At 33.8% G+C, this 21,948-nt stretch overlaps 1 protein-coding gene across 1 annotated transcript in view; it reads left to right on the top strand.

Annotated features, from left to right (window-relative positions):
* ARID2 (AT-rich interaction domain 2) overlaps positions 1-21,948 on the top strand; it is a 187,231-nt gene that overhangs the window by 81,663 nt on the left and 83,620 nt on the right. Inside the window, exons 4-6 of the mRNA XM_030938889.1 lie at positions 6,077-6,210; positions 12,345-12,563; positions 16,400-16,467. Of these exons, the coding sequence (XP_030794749.1) occupies positions 6,077-6,210; positions 12,345-12,563; positions 16,400-16,467 (421 nt within the window). The remainder of the gene's footprint in view (positions 1-6,076; positions 6,211-12,344; positions 12,564-16,399; positions 16,468-21,948) is intronic.

Raw genomic sequence — 21,948 nt, 5'->3', positions numbered from 1 at the left:
AACTGTGAGAATAAACCTTTTGTTCAGTCTTCCTATACAAGTAACATACAGAGTAGAGCTTTAATTCATACTACTTTTCTTTTCCCATTTATGTGGAAAAGTTCTTGAAAATTCAGATGAGGAGTATTGTTTTCAAATTATTTTAATAGTTTTACATCTTCGTATTCTTAATTAGCAATCACAATTGCTTTCTCTTGTATATATAATAGTTATTATTGAGACTAATATCTGAGTTTACTTTCTATGCTTGTTATTAGTCATCTGTATTGCTACTTAACCATTCTGTAATTTTAAAAAAATTTCCAGCTTTACTGAGGTATAATTGACAAATAAAATCATATGATTTTAAGCTGTACAACGTGATGGTTTGGTTATACATGTTTTGTGAAATGAAGTTAGTTAACACAGCTGTCAGCTTACCTAGTTACCCTTTTTGTTTTGTGGTGAGAACATTTAAGCAAATTTCAAATAAAGTATACAATTCAGCATTGTTACCTATAATCCCCATCCTGCATATTAGATCCTCTGAACTTATTCATATTGTAGCTGAATGTTTGTACCCACTGACCAACATCTCCCTTTTTCCCCTATCACTTCTCCTCTTGGTAATCACCAAGAGTAATTTTGTTCTGTGTTTCTAACCATTTCTTAATTTTGATTCATCTGTCAGACTCTTTGTTTGTTTTTGTGCAGAGAGCTATGTGACTTTATTCTTTCTGAGTCTGCATATCTGAAAATGAATTTCTGTTGTCTTAGGTGAGAAACACAATTGGGTAGGAAACTCCTGTGAAATAACCTTTCTTCCCAAACTCTGATATTTGTTCATTATCTTCTGGCAATTAATTTTGGAGGGAAATCAGAGCCTGATTTAAATGTTCTATGTAATTTTTTTTTTTTTTTGGTGGGGGCAGGATGGTGGTTCTGGATAGTTCTAAGAATCTTCTCTATTTTTGAAGCTTAAATCTTTGATCAAGATGTGTCTGAGTATTTTTCTATTTTCTTTACGTTTTGCCTGGTGACCCATGTACCCAGACACCCTAGCCCCAGGGAACTTTTTGATGTTTACATCCTTTCATGCCTTTCAGTTAAAGACATTCTTCTGTTACATCAATGATTTTTGCCTCTGTTTCATTTTTTCCGGTCTCTCCTATAGGAATACCGGTTTTAAAATTTTTTCTTTCTGTGTTTGAGCTTTTATTTATCATACATATCTTTCATTGTTGTCCACTACTTACTTCCATTAGTTTATTTCCTTTCCGTATAGAACAGTTTCTCAGGCTTACTTTGTAAATTACTGATGTGATCTACACTGTCAAATTTACTCTTTAATGCTCTCTTGTATCTCTCTCTTTTTCTCTCTCTTTTGGAAATCCTGGCAGAGAAACTTTATTGTTTTTATGGTTTCCAAGCTACTGTACTTGATTTTTTTGCCCAGTGTTTTCATCTTGAAGTTATCACATCAGTGTAGGTCCCTGTCACTGGATGACACCAGTCATTCCATGCTGGTGCTTCTCATAGTTGCTTCACATCCCCTTGGTCTTTGGGCTCATTTTGACAAAGAAGTTACAAGTTGAAGTTTATAAAGGACCTTGCTTTCTTGGAAAACCAACTATTTCAACCCAACTTTCAATAAATCTTTTAAAAAGTAGTTGTTACTCTCTGGTTCCCCTTTTGAAACACATTGTCACTTTCTGTAGCTCCCCAGGAGCTAAGGGAAATCCAAATTCAACTTGCCTTTTTAAGTGTATCGGCCTACGATCCACCAGACCATATTACTCTCTCAAGATGTGCTTTGCAAGTTGGCCTTGTGGATCCTTGAAGTTGCTTTAAATTTATCAGAATTTATAAAAGTTTTTAACTGAGAAATGATGCTAGTATCGCTTCATTTTTCTCTCTAAAGTTTATTGTAATTGGATTTAAAGGAAGAAGTGAAAGTGAGTCCTTGCCCTATCATCTTTTTTTTGTAACATTTCAAAAGGTTTTGTTAATATGGAAGTGTTTCTGTCATAGAGTTAATTTTTTTTCCTTGATCCAAGAGTAGTCAAGAGTTTTCTTGATTGGTGGTGGTGGTTGTTACAGTTTTAGTTTCTAAGTATTCTACCAAAATATTTACAGATGATGTTATATAATATCTGAGAATTGCTTTAAAAAAATCTGGGAGAGATTTGGTGGTCAAGATAGGTAACTATGGTTGTGATAAAACAAGATTGACCATAAATTGATATCTATTGATAGATACTATTATGCTAGTTTCTATACTTTTGCATATGGGTTTGGAATTTCGCATAAGAAAAAGTTCTAATTTTACAAGAATTTGATTTCTTCTAATAAAGAAATTTCTTGAATTGCATTGTAGTTAGAAAATGTGCCCTATACGACATGTAATCTTAAATTTATTGTAGTTTTCTGTGTGAATTGATATATGATCAGTTTTAAAATTTCCATTAAGATTCTAAAAGGAAGTCATTATGTGTCCAGTATCATCTTGGTGATGATATTCAAGTCTTCTGTAACCTAATTTATTTTTTTGTCTACTTAATCTGTCAGATATTATAAGAGATACATTAAATTTCCCCACAGTCACTATAATAGTGCTCATATTATTTGATGCTGTTTTGAATGGACTCTTTTTCCCCCATTGTATTGGTTACATTGAAGCTTTTTCTGGATTACAATATTTCACTAGTTTTGAGTTAAATATGTAATGTACTAGACAGGTTACTATAGGAGCTCAGCAAATACTTTTTTGAATAATATGTTAACTGTTCAAAGTTATGTCATCCATTTTTGAGGAGAAAGAAATGTGCAGTCTAGCATTTGTAGTTTAATGGGTGGATACAGTAGATCTGTTCGTGTGTAAACTCAAGGTCATGTTAGAGAATTAAACCAGAACACTTGCACTTTGAAATGTAACTTTGTGTTTTAGCTGTGTTCTCTAGTTGGTTAATACTTTTTAGCTTTTAGAAGTATAACTGAAAAACCAAGAAAACCGACTTTGTGCTTATTTATTGAGAGGGTGCCAAAATCTTTTTGCATCTCAGTTGGAAATATTTAATAATGACAGTGAGAACAAGTACTGGCCTTCAAGCCAGGGAAATAAAAATTTCAAAATCATAACAGCCTAAATCATAAATTTCTGGAGATTGGAATTGTGCAAAGAATCTGCTTGGAAGAATACTGTTAGACTATTACAAGGGACCAGAAACGATGTATTTTTAAAACCTAATGAAACTTTGAATTATATAGGGTTTTATGTATATAATAATATATATGGTTTATGATGAGTATATAGTGTTGTCAGTTCACTCCACATCTCTTATGTTCCATTTTGGGTGTTTTGGAAGGGACGATTTCTGTTTATAACCTTTCTTTACTAACAATGTTGTTTTATCTCCCGGCTGTTATGAAAAGTGTGTGTGTGTGTGTGTGTGTGTTTTGAGACGAAGTCTTGCCCTATTGCCCAGGCAGCTGGAGTGCAGTGGCGCAATCTTGGCTCACTGCAGTCCGGCCTCCCAGGTTCAAACAATTCTTGTACTTCAGCCACCTGAGTATCTGGGATTACAGGTGTGCACTACCACGTCTGGCTAATTTTTGTATTTTTTAGTAGAGGTGGTATTTTGTCATGTTGACCAGGCTGGCCTTGAACTCTTGGCCTCAAGAGATACACTCACCTCACCTCCCAAAGTGCTGGGATTACAGGTGTGAGCCACCGCACCCGCCCTGAAAAACATGTAAATTTTAAATCTACTGTACTAAATGATAACTTACGAAGAGCATCCTAAACCTGTTATTTAGTGATAGGATTTTGATTTTAAAATTCTAAATCTTCATTGTTATTTTGATTAGATAACAATTATTTATAAAGATTATTTATCTGTAGTCTGTTTTAACCATTCCACAATGAGTTCAAAGAATTCTAAAAGATTGTACTATCTAAAATACCTCTATGAATACTATTATCCAAGTGATTTTATGTGACATATATTACCCTTCATTTGCAGAAAAGATGCCACATAAATTTTGAGCAGCTGTGTTTCCAGTTTACTGTTTATGTCTACATTTATATATTTTTTCTTTCTGTGATACCTGCTTTAGCAATTTAAAAAGAATGGGCTTGATTCATTTACCTATTTAAGTTCGTTGTGGGTTTATACTAGAGAAGGACTGCCCCCTTTTAATCATCTTTTTGTTCTGTTTTATGTTTTTAGACTGTAAATTCTATCTGCAAGGGACATACAGTCAGGTTGAAATGGGTACACTTGCCTACCATTTTCAGTCCTCAAGAGTTATATCTGTGTGTATGTCTCGGCTTCAGTATGTTTTATCTACAACCATAAAGAAAAATATTGGATTCATTATCTATCAAGCTACCTGCTAGGAAAGAGTTTCTTGGCCGGGCGCGGTGGCTCAAGCCTGTAATCCCAGCACTTTGGGAGGTCGAGACGGGCGGATCACGAGGTCAGGAGATCGAGACCATCCTGGCTAACACAGTGAAACCCCGTCTCTACTAAAAATACAAAAACTAGCCGGGCGAGGTGGCGGGCGCCAGTAGTCCCAGCTACTCGGGAGGCTGAGGCAGGAGAAAGGCGTAAACCCGGGAGGCGGAGCTTGCAGTGAGCTGAGATCTGGCCAGTGCACTCCAGTCGGGGCGACAGAGCGAGACTCCGCCTCAGAAAAAAAAAAAAAAAGAGTTTCTTGCTCAAATTAGGCTTATGTGGGGAACTTGGAAGTAATGGAAAGGGACAGTTTAATTCTTTTCCAGGTTCAAGGATGTGAATTATCGTGCCTTGTAAAGCCGGAAGGGAAAAATGAGGAATGATAATGATTTTTCATGCCATTAGTTTTTATATTTATAAAATTATAGCTTCCATTCATCCCTCCTTGAAATTTAAGGTTTAGTACTAAAAATAATACTTCCAGGATAATCTTACATGTTCATTGATACCCACCTCCCCTACCTCAGCTGTCTTAAAAAAGCAGAGGGTAGGTAGCTGCTGAGCTTTTAAAGTAGCTCCAAATGGACTCAGCACTTGCCTAGATCGGGAATGCTAGAAGGATTGATCTGTAAAATAATCACATGTAGAACTTTTCTTAGGTACATGTAAGTTAGTGTATATCAATCTGTTTAACTTCTTACCTGTGAAGTATAGTAACAGCTATGTTAGTGTTGTGTTTGACATGGTTTCGACCAATTGTTTCCCTGTTTTAAAATCACATCTTACTTGGGAATCTTACTATAAACTGGTAGATGATGAGGTATTGTGAATTTGAAAATTCAATCCTAGTTAAGATTGATTATACTCAGTAATGGTGGTACAGTGGGGGGGATACACTGTCTTATAAATTGGTCAAAATGTATTAGGCATACTACTTTTGGATTGCAGTTTGGCTATGTTGATGTCTAAAATGAGCATACCTTTCTAATATCTATTAAGAGAAAATATTCAAACAAGTGTACGGATTAAGTTTATTACCAAAAAAACAGAACTGAAAATACCCTAAATGTATTGCTAGAGAACTATTTGAATTCTAATGTATCAATAGGATCAAATACTGTATAGCTATTACAGAAGAATGAGGTAGTACAGTATGTGTTGGTATATTTAGACCTCTAAAATATATTATTAAATAAAGATATTCTCAGAAAATATACTCAGGTTTGCACATGAGCCTGTTGTTACTGCTGATAAGTGAATTTGTAGAGGTCAGGGGTTAGAGAATCTTCTAATTTTCACATTGGTTTTTGTAATGACCATATCTAATTTTTACAAATAAATAAAGGTATTGTTCATCTACATGTAGTTTTCATCTGATATGCTCTATTTTTGTATTGTTACTTGATGAGTGGTGTGGTCTTTTCTGAAAATATAAAAATACTTTTAGAACCATTGCATTGAGTTTATCTGTGGTTTATCTTGCTCTAAACTGAAGTTACTGTTCTAATATAAGAGGTTTATGGTATTTTTATTAATTTTTTAAGATTATTATTTATAAAAGGAAAACATACATAGTGAAAGTTAAAAATAAGATAATAAATCTATTTTTAAATGTTTGCTGTGCTGTTTTTCTGTTTTAGTTACCTAGAAAAATACGAGAAAGTTCATCATTTTGGGGAGGATGATGATGAGGTACCACCAGGCAATCCAAAGCCACAGCTTCCTATTGGTGCAATTCCATCTTCCTACAATTACCAGCAACACAGTGTGTCAGGTAAATATCACTGCAAATTAACAGGATATAGGTCCGCAATTTTGAATTAGGAAAATAGACATCATCCAATGAGTTAGTCCCTTCCTTTGCACATGAGAACACTTAAGGCCTTAAGGTAATGCAGCTTTCAAAGATTGACATCTAATTGGTATCAGAGCCCTTTCTATCACAGATTGCTTGAGAATTTTAGTTGCAGGAATTTTTAGTTATAAAACACTTGCAGTTTCAAGTAATGATTTTTCCTTATTGCTCTGACTTATGATCATTTTATCTTAAATAGTCACTAAAATAAGAAGAGGAAGATCCTGTTAGGAATCAGGAGACCAAGAATTTTCTTATAGATTCTATTAGATTTTCTAACATTAATGGGATTTCCAGCATCAGAATTCTCAGAAATATTTCTAATTATTCTATTTTCATGCCATGGTACCAGGAAGACTTTTTTTCACTTGTCATTCTTGTAATGGTTATAGAGGAATCCACAGCTTGAAAAGAGTTGGACTCAAATTGGATAAAAATCAATCCGAATGTTGATACTTTCTTAAGTGGAGCAGACAGGGGCTCCAGTTTTCAGTGGCTCTGGAGGTCAGGACTGTGATGACTAGGAAGAGAGGTCTAAGGAGATAGACGTCTTTGTTTTACCACTCACTAACATTTGGCCTAAAAAAAAAAAAAAAAAAGAGAGATACTTTTTTTAAAGCTGTGTTCTTTATAAAAATTACAATTATTCTAAATATTTATTATTGTTACTGTTTACTGGTACTAGTTCTGTACTCTTACAGGTTGTCCTTGGATTTATGCTGTCTCGTTTGTGGACTATAATCAGTATCATCCACTTTTTTTTTTTTTTTTTTTTGCATTATCTATTGTCATAGTTTCTTAAAAGTTGAATTTGACTTCCTATTTCTTCCCTAATCAGTAATGACTAAAGAAATAGAATCTTCTTTTAGAATCTGTGATCTCCATTAGAAGAGGCTTCATCTGATGCTTCTGTATAATTGGGGTAGGAGTGAAGCAGGGAGTGCCAGCCAAACCTAGCTTTGTTTTTAATGAATAATTTTTACTGCAAGAACCAAGAGTAAAGGAGAATATTTTAAGTCACCTTTAGAAATGCTTGCTAATAGTTTATGCTGATAAGATAAAATGGGGTGACTTGTTAGGTGATACGCTGCTTGTTTCTAAAAAGAGCTAATGACTATTATCTAATTCAAGGATGTTATAAAAGGTATTCCTACATCGAATGAGATGTTGTACTAATGACCTTTAAAGATCATTTTCAACTTACAACTCTGTGTGATCCGTGTATTACAATAACAGCAGAGCTGTTAATCCTTGTATCTTAAATAGGGTTTGGTGTCTGCTACTACTGTTCCCAAACAAACACTTTTCTGTGTTTGGTCTTGTTTAAAATAGATTTTTTTCCTGAATCTGTTTTTTTTCCCATTTTCTATTGATCTGCTTTAAGAAAGATCATGTGAAATATTTTTGGTATTTCAGAAGCCTATAATGAAAGTTACTGATACAGCTACACAGGTTAAAGGAATGCCAGAATTGCTTAACCTGTTGTTATAACAGCCCCTTTCTGATATCCTATTACATGTCTGATTTGTCTTAAGAGAATCTAAACAGTTATGATTTATATGTAACATGTTTAACAAAGTCAGGATTGGAGATTCATGAAGAGGAAGAAACTGGGAACTGATGGGGAACATCAGATTACAGAATATCTAATTCAAACTGAAAAGGGGTAGAATTTCAGGGCAGCATTTATACTTTATATTTTTCTAGAAAGAGCCATAGCAACATCATGACAGTATTCTAAAAATTGACATGATTATCAACATATAAAGCAAATAAGTCATTAACTCATTTTTCTTTTAATGTGTTATTAAGGAAAATAGAGTAAGCTCCCTGTGTGTGTGTGCGCATGTGTTCTAAAAAAAAAAAAACCCACCAAAATGAAATTATCTAATGATAGATTGAGAATATTTAAAGAAATTTAGAACTTTGAGAAGATTTGTGTTTATATCTTTGGTCATACAGCCTTATTCCCCTTGTAGCTTTGGATAAATGTATTTATCCAGAGGTATTTTTATTGTTAACATTAAGAAAAGCTGTTCTAAAATATTTTGAGTGGTAGTATAATAAATTTCAGTGGTTAGTAGTGCTAGAATATAGAACATCATACACTGATAGAATGTGGACCTGAATTTGCCTTTGAGGATATTGACTACTTTTGGCCAATAACTAAATGGCAAAAAAAAATTATGGATTTTGCTTTAAGCTTTAAGATTCTTCAACATTGGCATCCATACATGGTGGTTTTATCATTCATTTGCATTTCATACTGTTTTTGACATTGCATACCTAATATTTTGGTTTCCTTCTTTCTCTGCTTTTTCCTTGGTATTGATTGGATACAATCATTTCTGCAGAATTATTGGGTGGATTATTATTATTATTTAATCCAACTCAATCGTTTTAATAAAGTGAAGCCAAGTACCTGGTCCATTTGCATTTTTGGTACTTAAATTTTGGGTTTCATGCAGGAAGATATAAAACTTTTTTATTAACTATATTAAAGATTTTCTTTAAGTGTTACATATTCTAACAGACATTTGGACTACAACAATCACTGCCAATGTATATGGACAGAATATATCATAGAATTTCTGCAGTGTACATAAACAACATTCCAGGAACAAATCTCCCTTTCTTCTAAATTGAAAACAAAGAGAAGTGACTGCCTTAGATTAAATTTGTCAGTAGCGACCCACTTGTATAAACTTTAAATCAAGAATGTTGAAAATATGGATGGGCACGGTGGCTCACGCCTGTAATTCCAGCACTTTGAGAGACTGAGGCTGGTGGATCACCTGAGGTCAGGAGTTTGAGACCAGCCTGGCCAACATGGTGAAACCCTGTTTCTACTAAAAATACAAAAATTAGCCGGGTGTGGTGTTGCATGCCTGTAATCCCAACTACTCGGGAGGCTGAGACAGGAGAACTGCTTGAACCCAGGAGGCAGAGGTTGTAGTGAGCCAAAATCCACAGCACTTCAGTAGCCTGGGTGACACAGTGAAACTCTATCTCAAAAAAAGTAATAAACTTCCCACCTCATTCTGATTATAAAATTATAGCTACTCAACCGTATCTCTTTGAGGGAATGAAAGGAGGATCTTAACATTTTGTAAGCATTTTCTCCTACATAGTTATCTTAGGAATCTTGACCAAGGAATCTTTAACTCGCCAAATAATTATAATAAATTGGGGCTTCCACTGTTATCTGGACTCCCAAATGAAGTGGACTTTGCTATTAATGTATGCACTCTCCTATCAAATGAAAGTAAGCACGTCATGCAACTTGAAAAAGATCCTAAAATCATCACTTTACTACTAAATGTTTAAATATAATTAAAGGATATTTCATAATTGTTATGTTTATTTATCTTACTCTAATTGAAGATGTCTTTGACAAAGTCATTCAGGTAAGGATGTATTGAATGGAGTATCTGTCATTTTACAGTAGGAAATAGAACAATTCTAAGATCATATGGAAAACACATAAACTTCAGGACTGTGACACATAAGGAATATGGGTTCCGCATTTTTTTCTGTTCAGATTTACCTGAAAGCTATGTGGAATCTAAAAAATGTAAATTAATTATTGCTAAGACTTGGCTTATCATCAGTCCAGTTTGCAGTATAGAATATGAAAGTCTGCTCCTATATTCATAGAAGTTTCATTACTTTTTCTCCAGATATTTATGTTACTTATGAGAAATTTCATTTATAAGGATTATCAAAAATGAACAATATATTCTTATTGTCTAGCTTTAAATGTTGTAAAGAATCTGTGTCATAGCCATTAATAACTGTGTTGTAGAATTTCTTCATTGTGTTGGAGACACTCCTAGAATAGTTTAGAATTGAAGAGGTGTGTCTCTTCAACTGTCTGCATTTCGAAATGAAATTCTTTACTTACATAATTTTCTTCTGTGGTATGTTGTGACAGTAGATTTCTACTTGCACCCTACTTAAAGAGATTGTGTGTGTGTGTGTGTGTGTGTTTTAACTTTTAAAATATTCAGGTATTTCTGAAATATTCTTTCGTTATTGTTGTTAAGAGATAGGTCTCACTCGGTTGCCCAGGCTGGAGTGCAGTGGCTTAATTGTAGCTCACTGGAACCTTGACCTCCTGGACTCAAGCTATCCTCCCAGCTTAGCCTCCCAAACAGCTAGGATTACAACACACACCACTACAACTAGCAAGTTGTTAAATTTTTGGTAGAGACAGCATCTCATTATATTGCCCAGGCTGGTCTTGAACTCCTGGCCTTGTGATCTTCCTGCCTCAGCCTCCCAAAGTGTTAGGATTATAGGCATGAGCCACCATGCCCAGCCTGAAATCTTAAATGTTTAAATTTTAGTTTTTTGCCTTTTTTCTTAAACTTGTTACAGCTTTATTTGAAACAATGTACTTGTGATATCTGTCTCAGGACATAGTTGCCAAGGTCTAAACTACCCCAGTTAGGATTCAGTTATTTCTAAAAATACAACTTTTTTATATATGTGAATTATGATTATATAGTATGTTAGTTTCTGTAAGCCCATTTTATCCCATCTTCAAAGTTTTTTAAATGTTTTAATTTGATTCTCCTGTGGAAAATCTTAGTTGCTTTGGTTTAGGCAAAGATTTCTTAGGACACAAAAGCATGAACCATAAAAGTAAATATTTATAACTCAGACTTCATCAAAATTAAAATTTCTGTTTAAAGACACTGAAGAAAATGAAAAGATAAGCCACTAACAGGGAGAAAATATGTGCAAAGCAAATATGAAACAAAGGACTCATTTAGAATATTTAGAACTGACAATATTAAGTGCTGGCCAAGATGGAGAGCAATAGGAACTCTGTATATTGCTGATGGAAGTGCAAGATGTTACAGCCACTTTGGAAAACAGTTTCACAGTTTCTTACAGAGTTAAGGATACATTTATGTGTGACCCAGTAATCCCACTTCTAGGTATTTATGCAAGAGAAATGAAAAAAATATGTCCCCACAAAATCCTGTCTATGTTTATAGGGAGATTTATTAGTACTCACCAATAATTGGAAACAATCTAAATGTCCCTCAACTAAGGAATGGATAAACAAACTGCGTTTAAAAAGGTATGGACTAGTAATGCACACATCAATGTGGATATGAATCTCAAGAGTACTTTGCTAAATCAAAGAAACCAGACAACAAAAGACTATATTGTGTGATTCCACTTATTTGGCAGTTTGAAATAAAATGATAGGAAAGGAAATTTGTAGTACCTAGTGGTAGGGGATGGAATTGAGCATGAGAAACTTTTTGTAGTGATAGAAATACTCTATGTCTTGACTGTGATGATTTAAACTATACATCTGTCAAAACTTAGAATTGTAGAACTAAAATTAGCATGGGTTTTACTATGTTAATGATATTGCAGTAATTTGGAACAAGTCCTTTGAAATGCAATAGTAAAAAGTGTAGGTTAGTCTGGGCACAGGGCTCATGCATGTAATGCAGCACTTTGGGAGACCACAGCGGGAGGATTGCATAAACTCAGTAGATTGAGACCAGCCTGGGCAACACAGGGAGACCTGTCTCTACTAAAAATAAAATTAGTTGGGCATAGTGGAGCCTTCCTGTAGTCCTAGTTACTCAGGAGGCTGAGGTGGGAGGGTCACTTGAGCCTGGGAGATTGAGGCTGCAGTGAGCTGTGATCGCGACATTGCACTCCATCCCGGGCAACAGAGCCAGACATGTCTCAGAAAATAAAAAAAGTGAAGACAGGTCAATTAAAATACTGATTCAAAAATATTTTGGCAATGATGGCCAAATGGTATGTACATTTTGGTATTTTAATACCTTTTCAATAATGTAATTTTAATAATTAGTAAACCTAAGAAGTTTTAAAAGTTGAACCTTTTGAACCTCTAATCAGTTTATGTGTATGTGTGTGTGTGTGTGTGTGTGTGTGTGTGTGTGTATATATATATATATATATATATAAAATAAAGCTGTGTTCTGTATTAAAGGGATATTCACCATAGAGGTAACTGATCTTTGATATACTTAAGGTATTTTTTTTTTCTGTGTTAGATTATCTGCGTCAAAGTTATGGGCTGTCTATGGACTTTAATTCGCCAAATGATTATAATAAATTGGTGCTTTCACTGTTATCTGGACTCCCAAATGAAGTGGACTTTGCTATTAATGTATGCACTCTCCTATCAAATGAAAGCAAGCACGTCATGCAACTTGAAAAAGATCCTAAAATCATCACTTTACTACTTGCTAATGCCGGGGTGTTTGATGACAGTAAGTTTTAAGCTGAATGTATTATATAATTATTCTGTAAAAGTTTTTTTTTTGTTTGTTAGCATAATAGCATTCTTTATTCTGTCTTTTTATATTAAATGCATTATTTAAGATAATGAATGTTTGGGGGATTTTTAACCTTAAATATTTGAATAGTAATTTTGTCTCAGTGTTTTTGAAGTAAAAGTCCTGGTTTTTAAGTTGGAGTAATATATAGGTTTCCTGAGTTGAGATGATTACTTGCTACAAGATTTTGACAAAGAAAACTAGGATCTGGAAGAAATTGTTTTCTGAAGTCTATTTCTGCTAATGTGTGGCTATAATTTTTAACTAAAATATTTTAGGTCAATGCATTTGAAAATTTGCCTTCTAAATCATCAAAGTAAGGTTTATCAAAGGCTTCATATCATTTTTACTTGTAGGGTTTGCTAGTTGTGGGTTTTGATAAATCAAATTATTCATCTCTTCTGAAATTATCTCTTATTAAGGCTAGATTACCACACGGATCAAATTACTCAGTTTTCTCTTGCAGTTTAATACAGATTTAGAAATAATATTTTGAAATCTTTCTCTGCTCAGTTTTTCTTTTGTAAAACACCTGTGTTAGCTGAAGTTACTGGTATAAAATTATTTCTTGATTTCAGACTCTCCCCAATTCCAACCCCATTTTTTGCCAGAAGTATATCCTATTCAAGTGTAAGGTACTGACATACATTGAAAGTATTTTATCTTTTAGAGAATTATATATATAGCAGAGTAGCAGAGTCTTTGAGAAAACTTGTTGTAACATTTTATGACTTTTTTGTTTTTATCTTTAAATAGCGAGACAGCAAAAGAATTTATTTTTCTTCAATTTGATTTGGGTCAAGTAGTGTTTTATTTGGGATTATCTAGGTAGGATTCTTTGAAATTTGGCACATATTTTATATTGAAAATGATTTTAAAATTAAATAAAAGTGAAAATTAGTTTCTTAACTTGTCCAAAACTATTCTTGGTTACATGGGTGGGGATGGGGGAAGAAAGATGGTTACTTCTTAGTTTTTGTCATAATTTTGAAGATATAAATTTGATGGCTTTTCACATCACTTTTATACTCTTTGATTTCCATTATTTCATTTTGAGCTTCCAAATACAACTTTCAACATTTAATATAGAATGGAGTTGAAAATTGTTTCACATTTTTTAGAAACCTTAAAATGAAGCCTTTGAAAAGAATTTATATTCTCAAATCAGAGTAATTTTAAGTCTTAACATTTAATCATTGAATAGAATTACATGTAAATAATTTAAGTTGGGTACATGATAGAAGTATTCTTACCAGTTTGGGTGCACTAAGACAAGACCTTCTTTCGACCTAATTTATCTTCATGCATTCTTCAGGCATTTTGTTTAAAAGACTAAATTATTATGTAGTATAATAATGCTAAACAGCATTAATTTAGCACGTGCAATTTGGGTATAGTTTCTGTCATTCAAAGTCACAGAAAGTTTAGTTCCAGAGTACATACGGACTTTATGAAAACCTTGTATTTCAAACAATGGTTTTACATGATAAAAATAATTCTCTTTGGAGTTTGAAGGTTATAGATACATTTTATTTGGTTAGACTTTGAGAGGCTTCAATTTGATTTTTAGGGCATGAGATTTTAATTGAGAGAGAAATGTAGATGCCACTTCTTTTAGAAAGTAGAATATTTATGTATTTTGTGTGTTTGAAGAAGTATAATAAAAATTCTATGTGATAAGAAATTTCATTTTTCAATTTTATGTTTCTACCCTGTATTCTTTTCCCAGGGATGTTATTTGCTTGGTGGGTTTTTTTGGGTTTTTTTGTTTGTTTGTTTTTTGGAGTTTTTTTTTTTAGAGACAGAATCTTGCTCTGTCCCCCAGGCTGGAATGCAGTGGGGTGCAGTCTTGGCTCACTGCAACCTCCGCCTCCAAGGTTCAAGCGATTTCGTGCCTTAGCCTCCCCAGTAGCTAGTACTACAGGCAAGCACCACCACACCTGCCTAATTTTTATATTGTTAGTAGAGACAGGGCCTCATGTTGGCCAGGTGTCTCAAACTCCTGGCCTCAAGTGATCTGCCTGCCTCGGCCTCCCAGAGTGCTGGGATTACAGGTGTGAGCCACCATGCCTGGCCCCCAGGGAAGTTTTTTATAAGGTTTTTTTTCAGGACAAAGAAAACCTTGTCTGCCTTTGGTGGTGTGTGGGCTTCATTTTGCTGGTTAAGCTGCTACTTATATATAAATTTGATATTTTATGAAATGCTTTTTGAGGTCACTGTAGTTAATTTGTTTATTCAAAACATTTGTATCTGTTCTTTATATTACTTCCTCATGACCCTAATTTCAGTAGTAAAATCATTAGTGAATGTAATTTATTTTTAAAATGTTATTTCTCACCCTTTTAAATATTTTTTAAGACGAAAATTCTTATTCTAGCCAGAGTACTTCACAAACTTTGTTTTACTCAATTTTAACTAAATACTAGGTTCATACTTAAAGGGTAATAAGACTGCCCAAGAGTTCATAAATCTCTTATGAGAGAGAACATGCCAACTTGTTGTGCTTCTCATAACACATCCAATAAGGAAGTTTAAGGTTTTGTTTTTTTAAAGATTAATATTCATAACAACTAGTTTTTCTGTTAACAGTTGTCATTATATAATTTTCTTTTTGTTTTCTAAAAGCAGTAGCTTTCATCACGGAATTAATGTGATAGTTGATACAGGATTTACTTAATTTTTAAGGGCAAAAACATATTGTATCACAACTTAGACATTTGAATCATACTGCTTTATAGTCTGATCCCATATTGACAATTTGAGCTAGCAGCATAAAGGAGAAAAAATAATACAGGATATACCTATCTATATGCCTTAAGTTTTTTGGTGGGGAAGTAAGGGCCACGTGTGGATGAAAGACAGAATATTATTAAGAAGAAGCTTATGAAAATGATGGTTTGACTTTTCAAAAGTCATAAAGTCGTTGATAAAGCACCTTTATCGAGAAGCACAAACTTGATGTAGGCCTGAGAATTTTCCTTAAAGGAGATTTATGGGAATTATGGGAATTATTTCCATGGAGTGCCTTGCTCTCTATGTTTTTTGAATTGTGAATTATGCAAGTATTTCTGAAATTAATATGAAAATTTTAAATGATAGCCTGGAAATCTAATAGCAATAACCTCAATTTGATTTTTTAATATTTTTCTTCTGTATAAATGAAAGCCAATGTGGAGTAACTCTTAAGTACTCTTCACCTCTTTATTGTCTGTGTGATTATTATGAGAAAGAGTCCATATTATTTGTGGGAACACAAATTTTCTTTAAATCTGAAAACAGTGTATTTCAGAAGAAATTATCGTGACTATCATTTACTATAAAATAAGTTTTAGTGCACAAGATATATTAAGATGTAGTTTTATTGTGTTTCCAAGCCTACCTATTATTAAATAATTAATTGAAAGAATTGGCCAGGTGCAGTGGCTCACGCCTGTAATCCCAGCACTTTGGGAGGCCGAGACGGGCAGATCACGAGGTCAGGAGATCGAGACTATCTTGGCTAACACGGTGAAACCCCGTCTCTACTAAAAATACAAAACATTAGCCGGGCATTGTGGCATGCACCTGTAGTCCCAACTACTCGGGAGGCTGAGGCAGGAGAATGCCGTGAACCCGGGAGGCAGGGTGAGTGCAGTGAGCCGAGATCGCACCACTGCACTCTAGCCTGGGTGACAGAGCGCTACTCCGTCTCAAAAAAAAAAAAAAAAAAAAAAAAAAAAGAATTCATTGCATTTTATTGAATGTACTATTATTTATTTGTTTGTTTTTAGCTTTAGGATCCTTTTCCACTGTATTTGGAGAAGAATGGAAAGAGAAGACTGATAGAGACTTTGTTAAGGTAAATCATTTTAATTAAAATGTCGAATCATTGAGTTGCATGTAGCTAAGCCAACAATAGGTCAGTGGTTGCTTATTTAATAAACATGATACTACCTATACTTTTATTTTTACCTAATACATATGCCATATGCAACGATTTTAAAGTTGTGATTGAGTGAAAAATCTTTTAGAATACCCATGAACAGACATAAAATTTTCATTGATTTCCGTGAATAGTAGCTTACAACAATAGCAATAAACAATTGAATGACCCTCTTCTCAACTGGGATTCTGAGAATGGGTTTCAGGAAGTTTTCATTTTTATGTGTGTTCTGAAACTATGCAATTCAGAAAGGAATGAAGGGCCAGACCTGCCATCAAATCCTCAAAAAGAATAGGTCTGAAAGATGAGTAAGTAAGTAAATAATAGTAAGTAAGTAAGTAACTAAGTAAGTATATAAGTAAGTATAGTAAATAATAGTACATTTTCTAGAGGAAATTTTCTTGGCGTATATTTCTGAAACAAAATGTAGTTGTGAATTTCAAGTGAGAAACTACAAAAAGACTTGAGTAAACTGTTTTCTCACTTACACTTGTCTAACTTTGCTGGCTGTCAAGGAAATATAGGATGCTGCTTTTATTTACTGTCTGAGGGTACATTATATAGTATTACTATTAATAGAACATACACATTAAACATTATTGTTTAAACACCTTTTCTTTAAAAGTCACGAGATGCATTCAAGTATGCTTACTCTTCATTCTTGCTGCGACTTCAGCTAAAATTTCTACATCTATTCACTTTGTTTCTTAAAAGTAGCTCTCTTGGGCTGGGTGTGGTGTCTCACACCTGTAATCCCAGCACTTTAGGAGGCTGAGGTGGGAAAATTGCTTGAAGCCAGGAGTTCAAGACAAGCCTGAGCAACAAAGCTAGACCCTATCCCTACAAAAAAAAAAAAAAATATATATATATATATATATATATTTTTTTTTTTTTTACTTCATTATACAAAAATATTAAATAATTAGCTGGGTGTGGTTGTGTGCGCCTGTAGTCCCAGCTACTAGGGAAGTTGAGGTGGGAGGATTGCTTGCTTGAGCCTGGGAATTTGAGGCTGCAGTGAGCTATAATTGTGCCACTGCACTCTAGTCTGGGTGACAGAGCAAGACCCTGTCTCTAAAATCAACTGATAAATCAATAAAAATAAATAAATAATAAAATGATACCATGGTGTTTTAGGGAGCTACTGTATTTTTTAATTTCATTTATTTACTGGTGTTTGATTAATCACTTAAATATTAAAAATCAGTTGTAAAAATTTTGATATTGTCCAGACAAAATAGACTAAGTCACAGAACAAAAAAGAGACAAAAAAGATAATTACATAATGAAAAAAGGGATCAATGCAGCAAAAGGATGTATGTAACAATCATATATACACTCAACAGTAGAGGCCCCAGATATATAAAGCAAATATTAGTAGAGCTAAAAAGAGACAGACCCCAATGCAATTATAGTTGGGGACTTTACCCACTTTCAGCATTGGACAGATCATCTAGATAGAAAATCAGGAAAGAAACATCAGACTTAATCTGCACTGTAGACCAAATGGACTTAACAGACATTTATAGACTATTTTATCCAACAACTGCAGAATATACATTCTTGTCATCAACACATGGAACAGTCTCTGGGATAGATCATATAGTATGCCACAACACAATCTTAACAAATGTTTAAAAATTGAAATAGTATCAAGTGTCTTTTTGTATCACAATGGAATAAAAGTAGAAATCAATAATAAGAGGAACTTTGGAAAATGTACAGATATTAATACAAGAAAATTAACGTGCTCCTGCATGACCATTAGAGGTCAAGGAAGAAGTTAAGAAGGAAATTTAAAATGGGAACACGGCCGGGCGCGGTGGCTCAAGCCTGTAATCCCAGCACTTTGGGAGGCCGAGACGGGCGGATCACAAGGTCAGGAGATCGAGACCACCCTGGCTAACCTGGTGAAACACCGTCTCTACTAAAAAATAGAAAAAAAAAAAAAAAACCTAGCCGGACGAGGTGGCAGGCGCCTGTAGTCCCAGCTACACGGGAGGCTGAGGCAGGAGAATGGCGTAAAACCCGGGAGGTGGAGCTTGCAGTGAGCTGAGATCCGGCCACTGCACTCCAGCCTGAGCGACAGAGCGAGACTCCGTCTTAAAAAAAAAAAATAAATAAAAATAAAATAAATAAAATAAAATAAAATAAACACAACATGCCAAAACCTATTGTATACAGCAAAAGCCGTCCTAAGAGGGAAGCTTATAGCAATAAATACCTACATCAAAAAAGTTGTAAGATTTCAAATAAACAACCTAAGATACACTTTAAGGAACTAGAAAAGCAAACCAAACCAAACCCAAAATTAATAGAGGAAAGAAATTATAAAGATCAGACCAGAACTAATTTAAATGGAGACTAAAAAGACGAAGGATCAACAAAACAAAAAGTTGTTTTTTGGTAAGATAAACAAAATTGAGAAACCGCTAGCTAGAATAGCCAAGAAAAAAGAGAGAAGACTCAAATAAAGTCAGAAACATAAAAGGAGACATTGCAGCTGATACCACAGAAATATAAAGGATCATTAGAGACTATGTTGAAATATTATGCTAATGAATTGGAAAACCTAGAAAAAAATGGATAAATACATGGACACATATGACCCATCAAGATTGAACCAGGAAGAGATAGAAAGCCTCAATAGACCAATAAAGAGTAACAAGATTCAATCAGTAATAAAAAGTTTCTCAACGAAGAAAAACCCAGGACCAGATGGCTTATGGCTGAATTCTTCCAAACTTACAAAAAAGAACCAACACCAGTTCTTCTCAAACTATTCCAGAAATTTGAAGAGGAGAGAAGTCTCCTTAACTCATTCTTTGAGGCCAATACTACTCTGATACCAAAACCAGGCAAGGACACAACAGAAAAAGAAAACTGCAGGTCACTATCTGTGATGAACATAGATGCAAAAGTCCTCAACAAAATGCTAGCAAACCAAATCCAACAACATAAAAGCTGAATTTATCCCAGGGATGTAAGGATGGTTCAACATATGCAAATCAATAAATGTGATACATCACATCAACAGAATGAAGCACAAAAATATGATCATCTCAATTGTAGATTTGTCATACATGGCTTTTATTGTTTTGAGGTATATTTCTTCTATGCCTAATTTCTTGAAAGTTTTTATCAAGAAGAAATGTTAAATTTTATCAACTGCTTTTTAAAAAATCTTTTGAGATAATCATTATATCAAATGGGGGAAAAACTGAAAGCTTTTCCTTGATAAACTGAAATAAGATGAGGACACTCACTCTCACCTCTCTCATTCAACATTGTACTGGAAGCCCTAACCAAAGCAATCAAGCAAGAGAAAGGAATAAAACTTCAGTAGAAGTTGCAGGATACATTTCTTAAAAAAAAGACATACAAATCGCTAAAATATATATATGAAAAATTGCTCAACATTACTAATCAGGAAAATTTAAATGAGAACCACAATGAGATATCATCTCACCCCAGTTAGAATGGCTGTTGTCAGAAAGACAGCAAAATAACAAATGCTGGTAATAATGTGGATAAAATGGAACTCATACACTATTGATGGGAAAGTAAATAGTACAGCCATTATTGAAAACAGCATCCCACTACTGGATATTTATCCAAAAGAGAGGAAATAGTATATCAAAGGGATACTTGTGTCCTCAATGTTCATTGCAACATTATTCACAATAGACAAGATATGAAATTGACCAAAGTATCCAGTAACAGGTGAATGAATAAAGTTTTATATATATATACATAGTTTTACATATATAATATTGCATATATATACAATGAAATACTATTCTGCCCTAAAAAGAATGAAAATGTGCTATTTGTAGCAACATGGATGGAACTGGAGGTCATTACGTTAAATGAAATAACCCAGGCATAGAATGAGAAATACTTCATGTTCTCACTCATATGTGGGAGTCAAACTTGTTGATATTTTGGAGGTAGAGTAGATTGGTGGTTACCAGAGGCTAGGAAGGGTGAGAGGGTGGTGCACAACGAGAGGTTGGTTAATGGGTACAAATACCTAGTTAGATAGAAAGAATAAATAATAAATTCTAGTGTTTTATAGGACAGTAGCATGACTATAGTTATCAATAGTTTATATTTCAAAATAGTAAGAAGATTTGAAATGCTCCCAACACAAAGAAATGATAAATATATGAGGTGATGTGTATCCCAAATACCATTATTTGATTATTACACATTGTATGCATGTATTAAAATATCACAGGTACCCGTAAGTACATACAGTTGTTTTGTGTCCATAAAATTTGTTATTGAGCTATCTTGCAAATTTGTATTAAAAGAGAGTTGTTTTAGGAAATAGTAACTATTAAGTAGATTTTTCTAGTGGCATTTTACCTTTTCTTTATTGCTAGTCTTTAGGTTTAACTAACAAAAACTGCTAATGATAAGCTTCAACTAATCAAAAACTTTATTCTTTAGCAGTCTATTATAAATTATAAATTGTCTTTAATGCATCAAGACTTATTTGACAATTTTGGAGGCCAAGTTAGGATTGGTTGAGCCCAAGAGTTCAAGACTAGCCTGGATAACAGAATGAGACCCCGTTTCTACAAAGAAAAAAATAATTAGTTGGGCATGGTGGTGCATGTTTATAGTTCCAGCTACTTGGGAGGCTGAGGCAGGAGGATCACTTGAGCTCTGGAGTTAGAGGCTGTAGTGAGCTATGATTGTACCACTGCATTCCACCATGAGTAATAGAGTGAGACCCTGTCTTTAAGAGAAAAAAAAAAAAAAAAAAAAAAGACTTTCTGGAAACTTTCATGTAGATCAGTATGATTTATTGCACTGTTTGTAGATTTAAATGTTTAAATAGTTAGAAAATCCTTACAGGCTTGGTTTCTAACTAATATTCCCACTAGGGCATTTTTCTTTTATAATGGAACTTTTTCTTTACTTAGGAAGAAATAAAATTAAAGAGTTGTAGTTAGGCATGTAGCATCAATGGCTTATATAAAAATGATTTTATATTGAGTATTGTCATGTAGGTTTGTTTTTCTATCATAAACATATTTTTACTTGAATTGAAAGTTAATGTAGACTGTATATTAAACACTTTGCATAGTTGTCTTTATCATTTTTCTGTTTACACAGTTTTTTTACAAAACAGTTCCACTGTAAAGTATTTCAACAAATAGGAACCTATAATGTCTCTTCAGAGATGTATACATGAATTTTATTTTAATGAGGTGGTAATATTTGAATTAATAGTTAAATAGTGGGAGAAAAGAGAGGGAAAAAAATGTTTTCCTGGTTTTGCAGAAGTTAGTCTTTATTTTATTTTAATTGAGACAATCTTACTCTTATCACCCAGGCTAGAGTCCAGTGGTGCCATTGTAGTTCATTGCAATGTCCTCGGCCCCA

The sequence above is a fragment of the Rhinopithecus roxellana genome, chromosome 10, assembly GCF_007565055.1.
Source record: "Rhinopithecus roxellana isolate Shanxi Qingling chromosome 10, ASM756505v1, whole genome shotgun sequence".
Classification (NCBI taxonomy): domain Eukaryota; kingdom Metazoa; phylum Chordata; class Mammalia; order Primates; family Cercopithecidae; genus Rhinopithecus; species Rhinopithecus roxellana.
Note: the sequence above shows the minus strand (reverse complement) of the source record. Positions and strands in the feature narration are given on the sequence as shown.